This window comes from Habropoda laboriosa, unplaced genomic scaffold, assembly GCF_001263275.1.
Source record: "Habropoda laboriosa isolate 0110345459 unplaced genomic scaffold, ASM126327v1 scaffold67, whole genome shotgun sequence".
NCBI lineage: Eukaryota > Metazoa > Arthropoda > Insecta > Hymenoptera > Apidae > Habropoda > Habropoda laboriosa.
The window spans coordinates 4880302-4901698 of NW_017100242.1; the positions used below are offsets into that span (position 1 = coordinate 4880302).

Genomic DNA, 21397 nt, shown 5'->3' on the forward strand with positions numbered 1-21397 from the left:
TTTGTTCTTTTGGTAAATTACTTTTTGTTCTATTATTCACTTTTTATAATTGCAAACAACACACCAGTGTTCGTGCATACTAAACAAAGTTTTTCCCGAAGTATGAAATATTTAAATTCGAAAATTCAGGAGTTCCGATTCTCTTATAACATGAAATAAACAGTTTCTATTGTATAGATGATCGTTAATAATTAACTACAACGAGATGCTAAAAGGAAAATATCCCAGAATGCAGAGCATCCTTGATTCACGATTAACTGCAGATGTCTGACGAAACTGCAGCGACAGATAGACTTGCAAAACAGTATTTAACACAGTGTCGCAACATTGTACGCGCGGCTGAGAAGACTGAAAGATTACTAGATCGATCTTGAACGATCATGAAAGGATCGGTTGCTTTACGAAAGGATTCATTCGTACTTTCTAGCCAGCCACACAATGTATATACTGAAAAATCATTCTAATCGGAGTAATGTAACTTCAACATCAAAAGTAACAAATATTTGGAAATTTTATAAACACCTTTCATCCTGCATCTTGCATCCTTAGCAAAGCACAGTATTGCAACTGCATTTCCGTGAGAAAAACATACTTGAACAACGTAAGTACACTACCGCTCATAAATATTTACCCATGCACATTTTTCTCTTCACTCAAAGGTCTGAGAAATCTTTCAAAAGTGTTATATTTTTTTTAAATAAGCGTTACAAAACAAGTCAATCCTTAACTTCTTCCTTGAAAACCGGTTAAATGAAGTTGCTTATAGAAAATAAAAAATTTTGTGAACAAATGAGTGGGTAAATACTTGTGAACAGTAGTGTTGGAGAGAGGAAAGGGGAAACAGCCTAATAAGGCACTGCATAATTAACGAAATGCAAACAGATTTGTGCTATTGCACTGTATAATTAAATACATCATATATAGTTGAAGTTAACTGCCCCTTTGAAACAAATGAAATTTAAGCACTTCACAATCGTTCACAATCGGTTAGGTTCATTTTACAATCAATGAAAAGAAGGTGTTTTAGGATCCCAATGAAAAGGAAACATACAACCGTATCGAGGGCTTTCGTGACTAGCGTACCGAGGCGGAATCGTGCTACCGAGATACATAATAATTCACACCATTGTCTCGAAACAATGTTTATTGTTTTAGATACACAACTCTAGTACATATTTCACTTGAAAAGAAGAAGACAAAAACACGTTTGAAATTGAACGACGTACAAACACAAAGTAAATAAATACAATTTTTAATTGGTCTTGTAACAAACGAGGATGTTTATACAATGCTTGAAACGAAATTGGACAGAAACATATACATAAATGTTTCGACTCGATGTTTCTTCGTACAGCTATAATTTATGATTAACATATGGTTTCTTTCCGAAATACCGACAAAAAATTCGGTGCTCGAAGTGTGCATTTAAAGATGATAAAATTAAATGTTCTCTCTGATGTAATATTAGTACTATAAAATCAATGTACCCAATTAAAATTAAATGTATTTCCGTATATGCAGTAACTGTGTTATATAATCGATAAAAAATATTTAACTTGAAAGAATAATAAATGAGAGTTCACATACGTTTCATTCGAAAACATTGGCATATTAAGGAAGGAAAAATAAAAAAAGAAATAAAGGTACCTCTGCAACGAAATAATAGAGTACCCTTACTATAGGATTCTCCCTCCCAATAAATTCGAAACTAAACCAGAGACATGTACTCAGCGATTATCCGATTAGAAGGAGGGCACGATGAAGATTTTCATATTAATCACGCTTGCAGAGTTATTTTATCCAACATCGTTACGATTGTTCATTTAAGTGACAGAAATTTCAGGATTCAAGTGTACTTAACCTAAATGAAGTACGAGCGACATTTAACCGTGCAAGAGTCGAAAACAAATGCTTTCTGGAATTTCGTAATTTCATGGCGACCTTAAGGCGACCTTTCTCCCAGCGACGATTGAGACGAACCCGCAAAGATATTTACTAACTTTTACGCTGATTCGCTCGTTTATCATTTCCAATGGCGAATAACCAGCCTCTCGATCTGACAAAATTTGTTATTCACAACTGATCCCTATTACGCATCGATCCATTTAAGCTGCTTTTACAAGAAAATTCGCGCACTATGCGTATTCGCTTGAGTCATTGAAAAAGTTTAATAAATGCGATACAATACTTGGCATACCTTCATTTATCGAATGGTCATTGGAATACATTTCTATAAAATTCCTTTGAATTATTAAAAAGCAATGTATTGTATTATAATATAATAAAGCAACGAGAAAATTATATAAACGTAAAAGATAAATATAATTCCATTTATTTTAATTAGCCATTCTTAGAGAGGGCAATAATGTACTACAAAGTGAAATTAATTAGGTATCTGGTATTACACATCATTAAAATACGAGTATTAATTCATTTATTTACACTAAAAGAATATTTATTTCTCGTCTGACTATTGTAAAATTCTCATAATTCACCAGAATTTCATCGTTTATAAAATCAATTTCTCGAAAGATAATATTTCGGAGGTCCCCTTCTCAAGGCGAATCAAGGTTGTCCATCTTTACTGGTGGACCACGTGTTATCGTACGTTCAGATTACCTAATACTTTTCAGGTTCGATAAATTCTCCTGTCCTTCGTAAAGCACAAAAATCTTTAAAAGACATTCCTTAGTAATACATGAATCGAGTTATTCTTGAAGAGTCACTGAACCATTGACCCACATTTTGCTATCCTTTTCACAAGTGTAAAAATACAATCGAATCATTTTTAACAAGCAACGTTTAGTAATTAATATATTTGTTTTATATCAGTTAAATAAATAAAACACTCACAAGATTTGATACTTCAAATTATTTACAATACAAAATCTAGTTAAAATTAATACGTTATATAACTTTTATTAATAATAAAGAAAGCAACGTTTCACTGATAATAATATTGCATCTGGCAGATAAAAATAAATCAGAAATTTATTATAACCTCAATTTTCTCCAACTCATTCGCATATGTACAGATCGACGAAGCAAAGATGAGACTTCAAGCGAGCCTTAGAATATCCAAGTGGGAGATGCACGAGAAATTGTGACGTCTTCGTTGTCAATCAGCCAATAGCAACAGAATAAGGATATCGCACTTACTCTTCCATGAGCAACGATAGGCGACGATCGAGGTGCGCGCGATCAGTCGGTAACGAATGAGCAGTCGACAATAGATCAAAGTGATGAGATGATCAACTAGTAGTCATGTTTGTGATTTTCATACCATTGTTATGAAAATAATGCCAGTGGATTGGTGAAGGTCTCCCGATGAAAATAAGTTCAAATACGACATAAATCGGACTAGCCTTAAGAGTAATCACTTTTAAAATCACCCTTGCAAATGCGGGATATTTAAATTTATGACTGGTAGAACTATTTTAATTTGTGTTGTGTTTGGATTCATTTTCATCGGAAGAATATTACCAATCCACTGATACTATTTTCGTAAAGATAAGATGAAAATTGGAGAAATTAAATTTTTTGATAATGGATGATTCATTGCAACGACGGTGTATCATGTGCCGGATCTTAACCATCGCTGCATGACGCACTTCGTCCATCTCGCTTACTCTCGTTTTGTCCATTCTTCTCTTTTCTCGACGATAGCGATCATTGTCTTCGATTGTTTTTAACACGTTCGCTGACACCAGAGAATCGATAGCAAACTAGGCAATACATTCTGGACCGCATATGCTGCGTCCGTGGCAACTACCGTGATTGCCACGTGACACTTTTCTGTAAAATTTCCTGTTCTTTTATTATCGACAGCTGATCGAAAACCATTTGTCTAAATCATTTATCGTACACCGCAACTTCCCCTCAAGCGACGCCACTGTCAGGCCGAAAAATAGCGGGGATGGCTCGACCACCTCTATTTTCCGCTCATTTGGTCAGGCGATGACGTCAGAAGCCTCATCTTTGCATTGCTGATTTGTAGAAGCCGCGTTGTAGCTGACACTGACTACTATCCTGTTCTCTCGTTCATATCTTCGATTACCATGGTGAAAGTTAACGAGGCGGTGCGTCTTCAAGGTCATCTAAGAAGAAGAAGAACTGAGTAAGCCATGGATGCGCGTTCTCGTGCCTTTCTGAAATTCGGATGTTACCGATCGAGATTGAAAGTGACCTTTTCCCTTTTATTTTCATCGAAAGAGAGAGAGAGAGAGAGAGAGAGAGAAGGGGGTAGCATGGGTGGGAGAGAGGGAGAGAACCTTATTGTGGACATCTGGTTCGTTGCGTTGTTATATAAGAAGCAGCGTGTGCGTTTCACGCCTATCGTTCTTTCTCTTTTCAATTACTTGTTTTTTTCCTTTTTTTTAATCCGTGCAGACCTCCTAGTCGATACGAAACATTTCATTCGTTATGCAATGGAAAAGTTTGCAAAAACTGTAGAGTTGGAGATGTATCAATTGAGAATCGACGTGTGAGCAATTTTTGGTTACTTTGATAACACATTTATACAAATTACACCGTTCAAATAATAAATGTAGTAATGATTTAGCAAATTCATTAAAGTTAAACATTCGGTAAAAGTTTTGAAGTACTCGATATATAAGTATTGAAAATAAATATAAACAGTGAATACAATAGTTTTCTCTTGCAATTTTCTTTAACCCTTTGCGGACGCAGCGGTTCGAAGTGCAGCACTCTGTAAGGCCGAGCCGCTACAGTGATAGTCACTAGAAATTGTCAGCTCACTTTTATCGTATATTGCACAATGTATGGAGTTACCAATTAATCAATCTTAATTAACTTTATTAACTTCGTTAATTAAATTCTTAAGTAATTTTCGGTTATATATATATCGCAAACATTTAATACTTCGCTTGTGTCGAAAGCGCAAGCTGAAAATTTACCAAACGCATATAAAGGGTGCTCCGGAGATCGTGGTATAACCAAAAAGAAGATGATCCCTCGTGTAAAAGTAAATCCAATTCATATTAGTTGAAATTTCGAGAAGATAGAATTTAAATCACAATCACATTAAATTAAATCAAGCACAATCTGCTTGGTTCACCCAATCTGACTATTAACCGCTATTTCTGTCAGTCTGGATTTGGTATAGTTTAAAACAATGCAAGAAATTTCAATAATCTGTTTATTTTATTAATAGAAAAATGGTAAAACGAAAACGTCGTCCTTGATGAAGCAGAGAAATTTTTGCTTGGCGAATTAAAGAATCACGAACCAATGATAATATATTCAAATTCTTCATTTTCTCGAATGCCCGTATCATATTGCTCTTTAATTGAACACGATTTTTATTATCTTTAGAACAGTGGAGTCACGTTAAAGAAATAATTTATTCTAAAGTTAAAGAATGTTTAAATTCGATCATTTCGAAATCGAAACCATATACGAACAAATTTCATTCTGTATCTTCGACTTACTTTCACGCGAGGAATCGTCTTATTTCCGGTTCTACCATCATTCCCAGAACACCTTGTAAGGAATATCACCGCCCGTAAAGGGTTAAATAGGAAAATGTTCAATATACAATAGAAGACACCTGTTACATAAACACTTGCAAATTTTTTGTTATTCAAATCATAAATTATTCATTACTTCCTATGTATTTTTTCACCATTCCAACTTTCCACAGGACAAATTGCTGTTCTATGACACAGTCGCAGGTGCAATAACTGAAATTTGCACACGAAGCGAAATAAAGTCCATACTGTTGCTTAGTTTTTTCACGAATAACACGAGGATCGAACGAAAAGGAAAGTTTGTAAACAATATTAGCATATTACACGGGATATTTATGCGAGCAAACGAAAATGCATTTAGAAGTAAATACAATGGAATGCAGGGAAAATACGTTTCTTCTGGGTCGTGCGTCGATTATCGAGTTACCTCTAACCAATGGCTAAACAAACACACAGAAATATTAACGTTGCTCTTTGTTGCCCTATATTTTACAATCGATGAACGATTTGTAAAACGATTCTAATAAAATTGAATTTTGCAAAAAATTTCTCGAATTGATCGTTTTCAGTGTTAATTGTTTCTTTCGATGTTTGAATTTGAAAATTTTAAAATAACTTTTTTACGTTAAATACCGAATGCTACGTTAAATAACATTACTCAAGTCATTTATTACAATTGTATGTTACTGATTTATACTTCGTTGCTTTGCATTACATGTAAACTCGGACTGCAAAACACCAAGAAAATTTACGTTTCAAACTTGTACAACGCTGAACTTTATTTTCACGCGTATAAAATAACTTAACATACTTCTCACTTGCACCAACATTTTTTCTCAATCGTACTACTTGAGAATTTGACTAAATCGAATAAATGTCTCCGCGAGAAATTGAAAGAAATATAGTAAATCATGAGACAAATTCACAAATTTGACTCAAACGTACTCAAATGTCTGTTTATCAGAAATATTCTACATCCGCACTTCCGAGTTACACGAATACACCGGTCACGCGTCAATTCTGATTCATTATCGCAAGAACAGCGAAAGATCTTGATCGACAAATCGCCTCCTGCCTTCTCGAACGCAGAGTGTAAGAGTGTTAAAAGGGGATGCACGAGAAACAAGAAGAACCTTCCTAACCCCCGAATTACTCTACAGTCCGAATTGTGAGTAAGGTTGAGCCGTGAAGACTCTAGACGGGTCCTTGTACTAACTCAGGGTGGGATGAGTTCTACGAGCTGGTGGGGACTATTTCTATATAATCGACGCTGAAGGTGCCTGTCTCTTCATAATCCTACCAGTGAGCACGTTTCTTTAACCGTCGATCTCTTCATCCGTTACATATTTAATCCAAGAACAAAAGAGAGAAAAAAAGACAAGTGAGACAAGGTGAGTGTTTGAAAGAGGTTAGAAAGGAAGAAAAAGGAACACAATGTGCACAATTTGCATCGCTTCTTTTGCCACAATTTGGCAATTTTCTTAGAATCGTCTATGCTGAACAGCATTTTCAGAGGTAAAGAGAGGGAGGTAAAGAGAGGGAGAGAAAAAGAGAGAAAGAGAGAGAGAGAAAGTAAGAAACTAAATATGTACATCCCAATGAACGTTGCAGACACCAAGTGCTTTTCTCTCCCGTGTGACGAATACTAAAAATGAGTATTCTTTCAGTTTCGATGACGGTAGAGAATGTTCGTTGTATAAGTAGAATGTTTTTCATATTGTTCAAAAGACTTTTACGAAGAATAAAGAAGAAAATTCAATTAAGTAATAACAATTGAATTAGTTGATAAAAATTAAGTTAGAACAGTCTTCAAATGTTGTGTACTGTTTAAATAAATCACGGCTAAAATGGTCTCGGATGACAATGAATCGCAGAGAAGTCACTTCTTATTCTTAATTTCGGCAATATAAATTTTTAATAGCATCAACAGAGTCTAGATCTTTACGAGAGGATATAACTCACCGGTTGGTATTCAAATTGGCTTAAAATCTTCATTAATGTAAATACATAAACTGAATGTTTAAGAAGTAATATTTCAATCAATGATTCACGCGATAGTCAATTATTATCTGATTGATTTTGCAAAGTAAAACCAAACTGTACAGTTACGTACAAGAATGTACCTATGAAGAAACATTAATTTCTTTTCAATTGTGTATTTGTCTAATCGTTTTTTGTTACTTACACACATCCTTACAGTGTTTTAAACCTCTGAACTGCGATACCGATAAGTTTACAGCAGGAAATTTTTCTTTTTACCAATCTCAAATTATTTAAACGATTCTTCTTCTCGATATAGAAAATATCTCGCTGCAGTAATTATAAATTAAACTGCATAAGTTACAAAAGATATACAAACGAAAGGTGTCTCGTTAAAATTCAATCTTTTGCTCAGTACCGATAGCGTTCCTCTACTCCTTTCTCCCCTCTCAAGGAAATCTTTACGATAACACAGGAGGAATCGCGAAACTACGGTCTTCCGTTCATTTTTCACGAATTATATATCAATTACGTAAAATTATTTAATGTCCGTTACATAAGAATACTTTTGCCTCGCGCGTTATCTCGCTTTTCATCATTAAGTCTGAACCCTACACGGGAACGTTCGGTCGTTAGCCCAATTTTCGATGGGCAAAAAGTCAACGCCAATTACCGGATTACCGTGTAACATAATAGTTTGCACGTAAGGCAGAATCCGAAGCTTTTATCTATCCGTAAAAAGCGACATGCACCGTTCGTTCTTTCAGCAAATAAAGACACTCCTTAAGTGAAACTCTCTTGTTGACTTAAGGAAACTAAATGTATATATATGGAGTCCACGATCCTATCTTCGGATCAGTTTTAGCCAGCGAAACTCTCACCGGTTTTTGGTCACGATGTGAATGACAATTGCATCTTACCGGCAACACGCTGTTTTAAAATTATAATTAACTTTCCGTCCTTCGATGCTTTAGGATTTAATCGATCCTCATTTGAATCTCGAATATCACCGCGATCCATCATTCGCCGATTAGTAAAGACATTTCTCTGTTAATGTGATTCGATGTAGTTAGGAAAGATCAGTGGGTCCCGCGTTTGTACGAGAGATCGGACGAGATTTGCATTTAGTTTCAGACATTTGCATTTTGCATTTTGTTTCTTTCAATTCTCTCCGAAATTCTCTTCGATGTTCTATCCATGTATCGCGTACGCATGAAATATCCACTTATTGCGTACGAGTGTTTCTTACGCGAGAAATATTCTCACCTTAGATAATCTTTCTAGACTTCGAATTAATCGTATTCAAAGTAGTTTCGTTCTTTAATGAATATTTCATCGGAGAGAGGCGCTTGTTGCTGTAATTTTGGAAGCAACGAACTCGTGTTTTAATGGAACCGGTAATTAAACTTTATCGAAAGTTCAAACTACGTAGTCGATTAGGAAAATCGAGAACTGAAATTAAAAGTCAAAATTGAATTGCATATTTTTTTTAACGACTACGTCACACGTTAAAAAATGTGCAAAATTAGAATTCCTATACACTTTGAAACTGTACTTTTCCAACAATGAGAAAAGAAGAAAATCTACGTTCGGTTCACCCAATTTCTGTTTACACTTTGTTATTCGTTCCCGTATTCGGTTAGTTTCTTTCGTACCTCTGACCACGATGCGACCAAATTTAAACCAGAAAAACATTCGCAAAACTCGAAAAACAACTTTATCTTTACAAGGATGAATTTCATTTTCAGATGTTGTGGGTGCCGCTGGCCGTGATACTCTTCGCGGCGCTGGTGAACGCTCAGCCGGCAATAAATGAAATTCGGCCGCAGAGCAACAGACCGGGAAGATTCCTGTCTCTTCCTGTGCCGCAGAAATGTGCAAACCGTAAGTAGATTTTCCATTTCGAAATGTTCAACTTCTCATGCAAAAACAAGAAAAAGAAAAAACTACCAAAACATCATCTTAACTGAGAAAAAGAAAAAAACTACGAGAGAACCAGAGTTCGCGAATTCAACCAGCATCACAAACATACACCGTTACGAAACTCCATAATCTCGATGATTCTATTCATCGGCATCCCGATCTTAAAAGCCCCCTCCCTACATTTCTAATCACGATTTCAAAACTGGCGCGATATATATCCGCGCCGACTGTTTAAGCGGTGAACGAAAATACAATTCTCTTCCGCGAATCCAGGGCATTAAGATGCACCGGCACGTTCTCCCGGCGCGGCAACTGAAAGAAATCGAGGTTAAAGCCCCCCCCCCCCCCCCCCCCGCCGATACACGCGGGAACGATGCTCTCGCACAATCTTACGATCGTATACTTTTCCAAAGTAAAGAGGCACTCAACTCTTGTGCAAGCACGCACCAAGCCAGGCTATTCACTTTTGACGATTGTAACTGGGATGGTTGGTTGGTTGGATGATTGGTTAGTCGGTCGGTTGGCAGGCTTGTTGTTAACAGGGTCGGGGGAATGCAAGAGCAACGTCTCTCTCGTTCGTTGTTCGTTCGCGTTCGATGCACTTTCTCACGGCTAGGATGCAAAATCGAGAAACCGGCAGATGTCTCGCAATCGCGGCGTGATAATTAGCGAGAGAGGACGTGTAACGGGATGAAGTTAAGGAAGAGACCAACACCGATTCAGGGCCAACAAGAGAGCCGACGTACCGACTGAGTTGCGTAATATTGAACAGGATGTTTCGAGAAGCTTTCCGCTAACAGTTTTATTCTTCGTCGTGTCGTAAAAAAAAGAAACATTTGTCAATGTAGGCCATTAATCCTTCTTTCGTATACGACATTACGTTGGAGCGCTGATTTTTAACCGGTGTGCCCAAGATTTTTCGTAATACATGTTAAAGAAGTAAATATTTGTTTTTTTTTTTTGGAAATCGGTTGAAAATGTATGCTTATTTTTTGGTGTGTCGTCAAATTTCAGTAATTAGTTTATGTGCGCCGTGAGATAAAAATCATCGCGTTAGAGCATTTCTTCCCTGGTTCATTGTGCTGGGAGATAGGGTAAAATACAACACTTGCCACCATAGTTATCTGTATGTCTGTGTTTTTTTTACATTTGTATCATTTGTAATAAAACGAATTTACGATTGATCGTCAGATCTTCGAGAAATTGAGAAAAGAGTGATCGATAGCGCGTGATCGTCACTTTACTCTCGATATTTACGCTTCGTGTCCAGATAAAGAAATGCGCTACCGTAATGTTTCATTTGTACATTCTTTTTTTTTTTTTTTTAAGTTGTGTACATGTTTCGCTTTTTCACGTAATAATCTGATAATAGCAAAATTGTTCACTATAATTTTCGTGTGTTAAAATGAAAATATTTTAGTATTTTTCAATTTGTCTCTGTTAAAATTAACGACACACGAACTTTCGTCTAAATTCAATTATTTCTCTAAATGCATACACTTATTAACCTTTACCGATTTGAATAACCTTCGTTTCGAATGAGTTACCGAAGATAACGAACAACATTGAAAGTTACGATAGAATATACTACCTTTTTATTCTGAATAAAAAATGTTCTTGGGGAATATACAATTCACTTTCTCCTTTTTGCATTAAACTCCACTTCCCGCTGGTGCTTCACCAAAGGGGTCAGTCATATCTCACTTCAAGGCGATTTTTAACGGATATTTCACTGCAAGCTTCACTTGAGAGAAGACTCAAAGGATTATTGAAAGTGATAAAACGTTTAAATTTGTTAACTAGTCAACTGATCATTGTCAAAATAGATGTCTGCTTAAACATTTGTTCATTATTACATATATACTCCGTTGAAACGCAGTTCATTCTTCCTGCTCGCTCTCTTTAAGATCACTTTAATGTTCCCTTTGTACAGTCATGTATAAACAAAGCATGGTCAGGAAAAATTAAAAGCAAAAATTATTGCATCTACTTGGCAACTTTCGTTAGCAATAATGGGAAATTCTAGTCACGCGTTGCGTCGATGAAATCATCGTATATGCGAAATCATTTCTTTAGAAAGAGCTGCATTTTTCTGCATCTAGACGTGTTGTAACTTCAATAATGGAAGATATTTTCATCTGACGTTTATACGTAACGTGCATACACAGTACTTGTATATTAAGTAATAAACGCATGTGTAATACGAGTTTATTTGAAAACTATGTTGGTAAAGTTGTTAGAAAAAGAAAACGAAACGAGATAACTATCAACCGAACAGAGTACAGAGCAGGAGATTTGACTCGATGCACTTGGGTCAGAATGGCAAGATCCTTCTGCCAAGATTTGTCGAATCAAAAGAAAAGTTGTGGAATAATAGCTCGATGCACTTGGGTCAGGATAGCTGAGATCCTTCTGCCAAGATTTCTCGAAAAGTGACTGATTTTTCGTTAATAAGATCGCTCTTTAAAGTCTATTCGCGAACCTTGTCCGTCTAATCAGCGGTGAGGCAAAAATTTTATGGTTAGGTGTACTTACGTACGTATAAATATTTCAGTTCTACTCTTCTTCATTTATTTGATTTATTTCACTCCATCGACATTCACTTTGTACGTAATAATCCATCCATATAATGTATTTCGATGCGAAATTTATGAGAATTTCAGTGAAAGTAAATGGCGCCGTAAAAAAAATAGAGGGCGCGTCCATTCGTGTCAATCAAGACAAGTGGTTAGAAAGTTAATGAAACGATCTGTCTATATAATGAATACAAATTTCGACGATCCAGCAAACATTTTCTATGTTAGAATGATCAAAATTACGTATACTTCTAAAAAAAAAACTTCATATTCTTACGAAATGTAAATAAGCCTTAAGTCAAGTTAACAAAAGTTGATTCATTATGTGCAACAAGTAATGTTAATGTCTGAAACAATTCTTCTTCGAGATTGTACAATATTGCTAGCACACGGAAGGCTTCAACTAACGAATTATCGTTCAATTACCTTATGACAGTGCAGCTGACCAATCAGCTGTCGCAACATATAGCTCATAAGGTTGCCTGACTGACAACTTCACAAAAGACCAGTGTTCAGTCGCCACGAAAATGTCAAGAATTGTTGTGAAATGAAACAACGACGTTCCACAGAGATAATTTCAACGCGGCTCGTTGTACCCGCTCTTTAACGATACCTCGTGCACGTTTTACCTTCTAATGAACTTCGATTAACTTCACATTGTAGATTGTTTTCCTTCTTCACCAATAGGTGACACATTTTTCGCGCCCTTTTCAAAGATTTCAAACACTTTACGTACCTTTTCTAAAAATTTTACGATTCTGCGTATTTTTATGCAAACATTACTCAGCTTTTTATTCTTTTTATGAAAATTTCACTACATTGTATCTCCCTACAAAAATTTCTAAGTTCTACAACTTCTTTGCAAAATTGTACAAAAATTGGCTGTTTTGTACATCGTATTGTGAGAATTACCTTGATCTTGTATATTTCTTTAACCCTAATCCGGTCTCTCGGTCTTTTGTCACCCACAATAAATATTGTCCATCATTGCATTTTATTACAATATCTTATCAATTATTGAATAACCGGTGCGTGTTTTTTACAGTTAAAAAAAGAGACGAGTAAAATGCTTTACATCTAATAATTAATCGTTGGATATTACTTCATGAATATATTAACTGTTTCTCACGAGACGTAATACACGTTTTATAACGTTCGTTTTACATTACTTACATCACTCTCAATCTTACGAACTGAATTTGAAATTGTTCTATTCAAACCAACAAACGAATTGAACACAAAACAAAGGAACCATTGTACAATTCCTATGACAATATAAAAATGATCAATCTTCGTTATATGAGATATAAAAAGGAAATAATCTTAAACGGATGAAAATCATTATCTTCGACGTTTTGCCCATTGATCAATATCTACATAATTATTCTCCAGCTATGCAAACACAAAAGATCAGATCTTTACTCACGCGTTAACTTTCAATAGCAGCGTGTATAATCGAATAAATTATATCAAAGGGGACAGTACGATGAATTGGAAATCTGCATTACACGCATCGTTATTCAATTTATTTTCGTACAAAGATGCGTGTCTGATTGAGAATAGCTAACGGACGGCAGCGATGGGAAAAGAAAACCTGTTATCCTCGGTTATGAGACGAATGGAGTCTCGACCCATTGACTCGAGCCGCGAGAAAAAGTTTCATCTCCGACTTCACTTTCGTTTCCATCGCTTCTCTATTCAACGTTCACGATTTATTTATGAGTTTTGATTACGCTTATTGCACGAGGAGTCCTCGTTCGAAACGTTTGTGCAAATGTTAAAATGTTTAACTTACACTTAATGAAATAATACTTTTCCTTTGAAAACAATAAAAGTACACGGGCAAGTGTTTTAAATGTTAAAATTAAAATTAAAATCATGTGTTCTTTTTTATAAAAGCACTCTTGGACTCAATTTTTCGAAATGTTTACTTGGAGAAAATAATCCGAAAAAAAAGAGAGAGTCGTACTTACACTTTCTTCTTTCCTTGTCGAGAAATGGTACACGACTCGTGTTACGTAGCTCGTAAATATTGTCCACAAATATTAAACGTTTTACTCGCATAAATTAAACGTTTCAAACGTTCGATGACATTTGTTATAAAACACGTGCAGATTTCCATTGGTTTGGAACTCCTGCCATAAATGAGAAGCTGAAGAGAGAAGCCTCCTGCTCTCGCTAGTGTTATTCTTTCCGCTGTTTGTAACGACTCCGTGAATAAATTATCCTGAAACCTTCTTTTTTTTAATTCCTGCGTATATTTTTCGAATAGACGAATAACATGATCAATCACGTAGTGTTTCCAGATGTCGTTAAATGGTAAAGTTTAATACGCTTTAAATATTCTTTTGGAATAAATTATATATGTAGTATCTTGTAAACTAAATAGACAATATGATAGTTTTCTTTTTTTGTAGATAATTTAAGAAATTTAAATATTTACTTCAAATAGTGTAAACAAAAGCATTTGAATATTGTACGATTTTCCAACGTTCGATAATTTTTATAAAGCATAAAGTACTAAATGTACAATTATTTTTGCATTATATAAATCTTACTAGCTGAGAGCTAAATTGAAGTAGATGCTCTCAAGATGCTGTCCAGTTTAAAAAAATATTACAAAGTAAATTGAATCGCTGAAGAGGAATATAGAGGATATTATAAATGTTTGACTAACATATGTTTGAATAATATATATTGGGTATAAGATATTCAATAGAAAGATAAACACACAGAAACATTGCTGGTAAACATTTAAATGTTCCCTGAAATTCTCCGTAATCATAACTTAAACGAAATTCTGTTTGTTAATGATATTTAAATATGCAGAACGAGAATGTAAAAACCAAATAACTACAAGCTTTTATAGAATCGATTTGCTTTAGAAATGTCATAAATTCCGAACGTCCACTCAAGGTATTCCATTTGTAAATATGATCGATCAATTCTGCCGGAAGTAAGCGTACAAAATGACAGATGTCTATTATTCCCCAATTAATAAATTCTACTTTCTCCGCCCTGAATTGATTATTCACATTGTATATATCTGACGACTAAATGAATCAATTTTTCTTTCTGTCAGCTGAACGGGTAATACCAACTATATTAATTATAAATAATTAAACAAAATTTCGGATATATTTCCTAATACATACGATAATTAAAATAAAACGCATTTTAATGCCACCTACAATATGCAAGGGAAACAAATATCCACTTATATGCAAAAAAAAAAAAAACAACAACATGGGTGACCTTGAAAACCCCGGAAAAAAATGACTGGTACAAAAATATTCTTCTCTCTGGATACCATTCAAATTGCATACGATTTTTTGTATCGTCACAACTGAAGGAAATATTTAGGTGACTAAATAAACCTAACCTAACCTGTAGGTTGGACACTCTGTATAACATTGTACATCGTAATTGTAATTCAGCAAAATGGTACTTAATTGCAACAAAAAAAATTTTAATAAATTTTTTACAACGCTGGGTGATTATGTATAGAATATAATTCGTATAGCTAATCGTTTCTCTCCGAAAAAATATTTGAACGTGTCCTACAGATACTTATGAAAGCTATAATATTCATTTGAAACTAGCAGTCAATTAGAAAACACGTAATTATTTTTTTAATAATGGTAGAAGCTTTCCGATTCAATTAGCTAAATTGACGTAATTGGATCTTAGAAGAGAATGCGCGAACATAAGTGTTTTAGGGCAACAACTCATAAAGATAATGGAAAAGGTAATAAAAAAAACAGAAAGGTCGAAGTTTCTTTCATTCGTTTATTGGTCGAAAGAAAATTCATTACCATTGAGAAATAAAAAGGAAGGAAACTGATATTGCAAATAACGGAAGTAGATTTTCAAATATTATGAAGCGTACAACGGACAAGATCATATCCGATATCGGATTGTTTCTGCGATCGTTGTTGTCAAAGACTATTGTACAATTTTGACACAGGAAATTTATTACAGAAAAAAAGAGAAATGACGTTTGATTTGGATGTTTCGAAAGGATGTTTCTAAAAGGATGTACCGAAATGATCAAATTTTTAAGAAAGAAGATTGATATCTTCAAGAAATTGTATTTGCTTTAGTTTCCAAATACTATACATATTACACTGTTCAATATGAACCTTAAATAATTTTATAATTAACTTCATTTTACTTTGTTCCTGATTTGAAAAATGAAATAAAGTTTTTTCTTCAAATAAAATCAGTATATACATTACTTTCTATTTCTTCACATAATTAATAACAGGTAAGTTTAAAAAAAACTTGTAAGTTTAAAAATCATCATATGATAAGAAGAACCTAACCTAACCTCATGTCGCTTAATAAAATATCGTACTATCGTTATTAGAAATAGCAATACCATTGCTGATTTCACTCCTCGAAAGGAAATGTACCACGTTTCGATTTGCAATCAAACAGGTGACTTCTACTTGAGAATCATTCAGAAAACGAGCCACTCGCGATGACATTCACCATGAGATTCTGTTTTCCGTGATATGTCAGAAGGAACGGGTAATTTAGCCGGTTCTTTTTTCTCCTTTCTTCCCTCTTATTCAGCAGCAATTTTACCTTCATAGAGATTACACGTGATTACTTGTCGCTGAAGTCGGGTCGTGTCTGTACACATTGATCACGCGTCGCCTTGTAATATTATAAGCAACGAAACGTGTAATAAATAGGTAATACGTATGCATGTAGAGATGCATTCTACGTGCAAGCCTCTGAATTAACAGGTTTTGGCATAATCAATTTTAACAGCTGACACTATGTTGCTTAAGTAATGGTGCTACTCAGAATATTATTCTTTCATTGTAATGAAATTAACGCAATATTCCGGGAATAATTCGACGAGATGAGAATAATGATTGTTTTAGGAAAGTTTCACATTCATACTTAACTTGCAAGATTTTACATGTTTAACGCAAACGATATAAAAACTGCGAAATTAAGAATAATTACATTCAAATAAACATTAAATTCAATATTTAATACAGACTTAAATAATGTTTCACGAAATAGGAGTACATACATATAAGCAAAAATAAGATGCTTTAGTAATTCTAACTTTAAGCAGTACCTAAAAGAACGTAACGTATGTAACTTATGCGAAATATTCAATAAACGATGATCTTATTAGCCACAATAATTTATAATCCAAATATATTTCAAAGTAAATTACAGACTATTCGTATAGGTTATGAATTAGGCAGTTTGACAAAACTAGAATTTTAATGATGATACAAAGAACACACATGCATACATGCTTTAAAACAGGATTAGCAGCAGCCTGTAGTACTGTTCAATATGAGCAGCCCTTTCGCAATCAAAACGTTAAGCTCTCATAATGAGACACACGCCGTAAATCCTCGACGAGAGAGGCATTCCTTCATAAACAGCATGAAAAAGTGTAAGACCGTTGACATTTAAGAAAACGATAATGACACTCCCCCGATTACAGATCCACTTTGCTTGTACACACGATAGAGATAATTGAATCGCGAACGATTTTTTCGTTTTTCACTTGAAAGACATTCACAAAGGCACTCGTAATAATAAACTCTGTTTCATCCTTGAATGTCAAATGTTACTGGGAAGAATGAAGAATCTCAATAAAGCAGATATCCTCAATACAGTTTTCATTTTCAATAAATAAAATTTAACTATTAATGTTCTTCTTTGGAAATACTGCAAAATATAAAAATTGCCATACTATTACTTATGTAAATTACAAATTTTCCAAAAGTACTATACATATTTGGGGATGTTATGGTATTTAAAAAGAAATCTCTGGCAAATTGTGTTCATTAAACTTAAGTAGACTATCAAATATTTTAACAATCTTTAGTCTACTTATCCAATATTTTGTACTCCTATTGCACTGATTATAAACTTGATCAATTAAAATGAAAACTGAAATCCAAATTTGGATATTAAAACAAGAATATTTAACAAAAAGAAAATTAATTCTTCTCTGTTCAATTTGAAGGACCGAAAGAATTCAACTACAGAGGACACAATTACTTCTACAGTGGACATATTCCAGCTCATGCAAACCAGAGGGTGGATTGGTTAGATGCACGAAATATCTGCAGGGAATACTGTATGGATCTCGTGTCAATGGAAACACAAGATGAAAACAACTTAATCTTCAGACTCATTCAACAAAGTAAGTGATTTAAATTATTGGAATGCTTTGCAACAAAAACCATTCTACAATTATTCCATACAAGAATGGAATCCTACAATTCCTGGACTGTTTCTCATAAAAAAAAATTACATTAAATTGACAAGATGTTCATTAAATCAATCAAGAATATATAAATGTACTAATCTATTGTTATAAAGAGGTAATCGAAGTAAAACATCAATTTAGAAAAACTATATCAAAGTAAATCTATCAAAATACAGGCATCTTCATACTACATACTTAAAACATACTATGAACTAACCTAAAATTAGATAACCATACATATACTTAGTTTCCCAAAAAACACAAATTGTAAAGAAAATATATTTCTTAACGCAGATATCTCATTATTCTCGTAATTAATTCTCGTAATTGGCAATTACGTAATTAGCAATTACGAGAACTTGAGTAATAATCGATAGTTGATCTAACTAAGGTATATGAAACAATCTCGTATAACGATCGTTATTGAATTTTACATATTAGCAAAAATATAGAAGAGTATGAATTCATTAACTTAACATCAGCCTTAGAAAGTTCCACCACTACCAAGATAAAATCAGCAGCAAGAAGACAGAAGCAGTCAGGTTCGTGAACAATTTATTACCTGGTGTAACTTTCGTTCTCCAGATGGCGAAGTAATACAGAAATTTCGAAACAAATGATCCATCGCCTCGTGACGATGCTTCAACTTCACGATGAGTGTCTTGTAGCATCGCATTTTCGACCGTGGTATTTCTTCACGACTGAATAAAGTGGAAAACCTAATATTTTAATTGGCTATTATAAGAACCATATTACATAAACATTTTTTTATTGAATTAGTATTTTAAAAAGAGAATAAAAATCTATTCTTATTGCAAATAACTATTTTATACTTATATGTATAGCTACTTAGCTATTTTATATTACAAAATTCTTTTCTTAGACAAATGTCTTAAGAAAACAACGAATTTGTCGATTTTATTATTAATTACTAGGTATTAGCTTATATTATTTCCTCATCAAAATAAGTATTTCAAAAAACAAATAATTTTAATAAAATGAGTTATTACTACGTATGATGAATTATTAGAATTTGACAGATCCATTTATCACCATTTAAAAAATGAAAACGAAAAATGTATTGAATTATAATTAATTATTTTGCGGTTGGATACCAGTTATAATTAGCTGTTGGAACAATATTATACATTTTTTTTTATAACATTCAATAATTTCAATCTATTGATTACAGTTAGCTATTAAAATAGTATTGTGAGACTATTCTCTTAGTGAAGGAACATTTTAAGATAAGAGAACGTCAATTTTATGTACATCCGCTTAAATTTGTGTGTGCTCATTTGCATACAACTAATTAGTTTCGCAAGTGTAGAGATACAATTTCCATTCGTTGTCAGGACTTTATAACCTTCAAGTTAGCGAGCTAACAGAATCTTCAAGGCGAGATGAAGGATCTTTAAGTGGGTTGAGGCTGGGGAATCTCATCTTTTTATATATGTACATACTTACATACATAGTTGCATCACGAAACACATCAATCATTTCGAGCACATGTATGTGTTAGAAAGGAAAAATACGATCTGAAAATCGTCTGCGTTGGCATTTCTACGAACATTAAACACAATTGCTTCTGAACATTGTTTAGGAAATAGTATTGTTTTGAAAGACATTAGAAATTTTATAAAAAATATTAATGTTATTGTTATTGATACTACTATTTATTAACATTAGAAAGAAACAAATAAAAATCAAACTTCAAAGCAGACAAATGTTTACGAAAATTAAAAAATATAATAAATATGTACTACGAGATTCTAGAGAAATAAAATCAAAAAGTTACTGTGTTCCATCGAATATAAATTAGATTTTTTAAATAATCGTACAATATATTTTTAAATTTTTAATATTTATAAACCAAAAATAAAGTCATGTAATATTCAATTTTTGTAAATACAAATCAGAAATTTTTATTATACCTGAATAATTTCATAAAACTCATTCGTTTACTTCTAATGTATTTTTAACTTTTTTCAGAATACAATTTTTTAACACTTCTTATACTTCAAATTTTAATGTATCACATCAAATGATTAAGAGGATTCTTAATATATTACATATAATTTTCCTTGTCTACATTAATAAACTCTGTTTTGTATAGACGACGTTCCTTACATTTGGACATCCGGACGTCTTTGCGACTTCAAAGGATGTGAAAATCGTCGCGACCTCGAACCCAAAGCCCTCTATGGGTGGTTCTGGTCAGCCAACAGAAAGAAGATCTCTCCAACTAACCAGATTCCTGAAGGTTGGACTTTCAATCCATGGTCTCAGACCGGTCACAAGAAAGTTAGGCAACCAGATAATGCTGAATTTGACATAAATGGTACCAATGAGTCCTGCTTGTCTGCCCTCAACAACGTCTACAAAGATGGAATCAGCTGGCACGATGTGGCCTGTTATCATCAAAAACCATTTGTTTGCGAGGACTCTGAAGAACTATTGAACTATGTAGGCAACACCAATCCCAATATTCGTCTCTAAAAGCCGTTGTGGATGAACAATCCGCGTATCATCCGCACATGTCTTTCCTTTTATTGCAATTTAGACGAGACACAAATTAAAACAGAAAGACTAAAAATAATCATCAAACATTATTTATACTATTTAAGTAAATTGGCTTTCCAACAGCTTTAAAACATTGTCTTTCATAATGATGTATGTTTTAAAGTTTGAATTGGATAAACAAATATTTAAAGTTTATTATGTACAAAATAAAATATGCATGGTAAAATAATAGAATCAATCAAGTATGCGTTTCTTAAAATTCCCAATATTTTGTTGACAACAAGAAAAAGTACGAATTTTTACACTCCGTGTATGTAGTGTGCGTAGTATAAATAGATGTTTGCTGCATAAACCTGTAATATTTATATTTCAAAATTTTAGATAATACAGTTCTTACAATGAAATGGCTTAAATTAAGAAATTAAGATCATAATTTTTCAAAAGTATATAATTATTGTGTACATCGTAGCTCTTCGTTAATTGTTCATCGATATCATTGGAATGTCTCGTCGTTGCATTCTTCCTGCACTCATTCTTCAAGAAAATTCAATAATCTTTTATACTATATTAAATTTGTAATTACAGTATCAATTAATGAGTAATTAATGATGTAAACATATTTATTAATAGATATTTGGCAAACAGACTCTGTA

At 33.6% G+C, this 21397-nt stretch overlaps 1 protein-coding gene across 2 annotated transcripts in view; it reads left to right on the plus strand.

The window, feature by feature from the left end:
* Nucleotides 1-20785, plus strand: part of LOC108571973 — a 24456-nt gene extending 3671 nt beyond the window's left edge. The window contains exons 1-4 of one of the 2 annotated variants that reach the window (XM_017934139.1): nucleotides 6805-6880; nucleotides 9218-9353; nucleotides 17976-18155; nucleotides 20338-20785. In XM_017934139.1, coding sequence (XP_017789628.1) covers nucleotides 9218-9353; nucleotides 17976-18155; nucleotides 20338-20720 — 699 coding nt within the window. In that variant the 5' untranslated portion in view covers nucleotides 6805-6880 and the 3' untranslated portion in view covers nucleotides 20721-20785. Of the gene's footprint in view, nucleotides 1-6804; nucleotides 6881-9217; nucleotides 9354-17975; nucleotides 18156-20337 lie in introns of those variants that run through there. The other variant, XM_017934141.1, reaches the window with a different exon arrangement.
* Nucleotides 20786-21397: the final 612 nt, after the last annotated feature.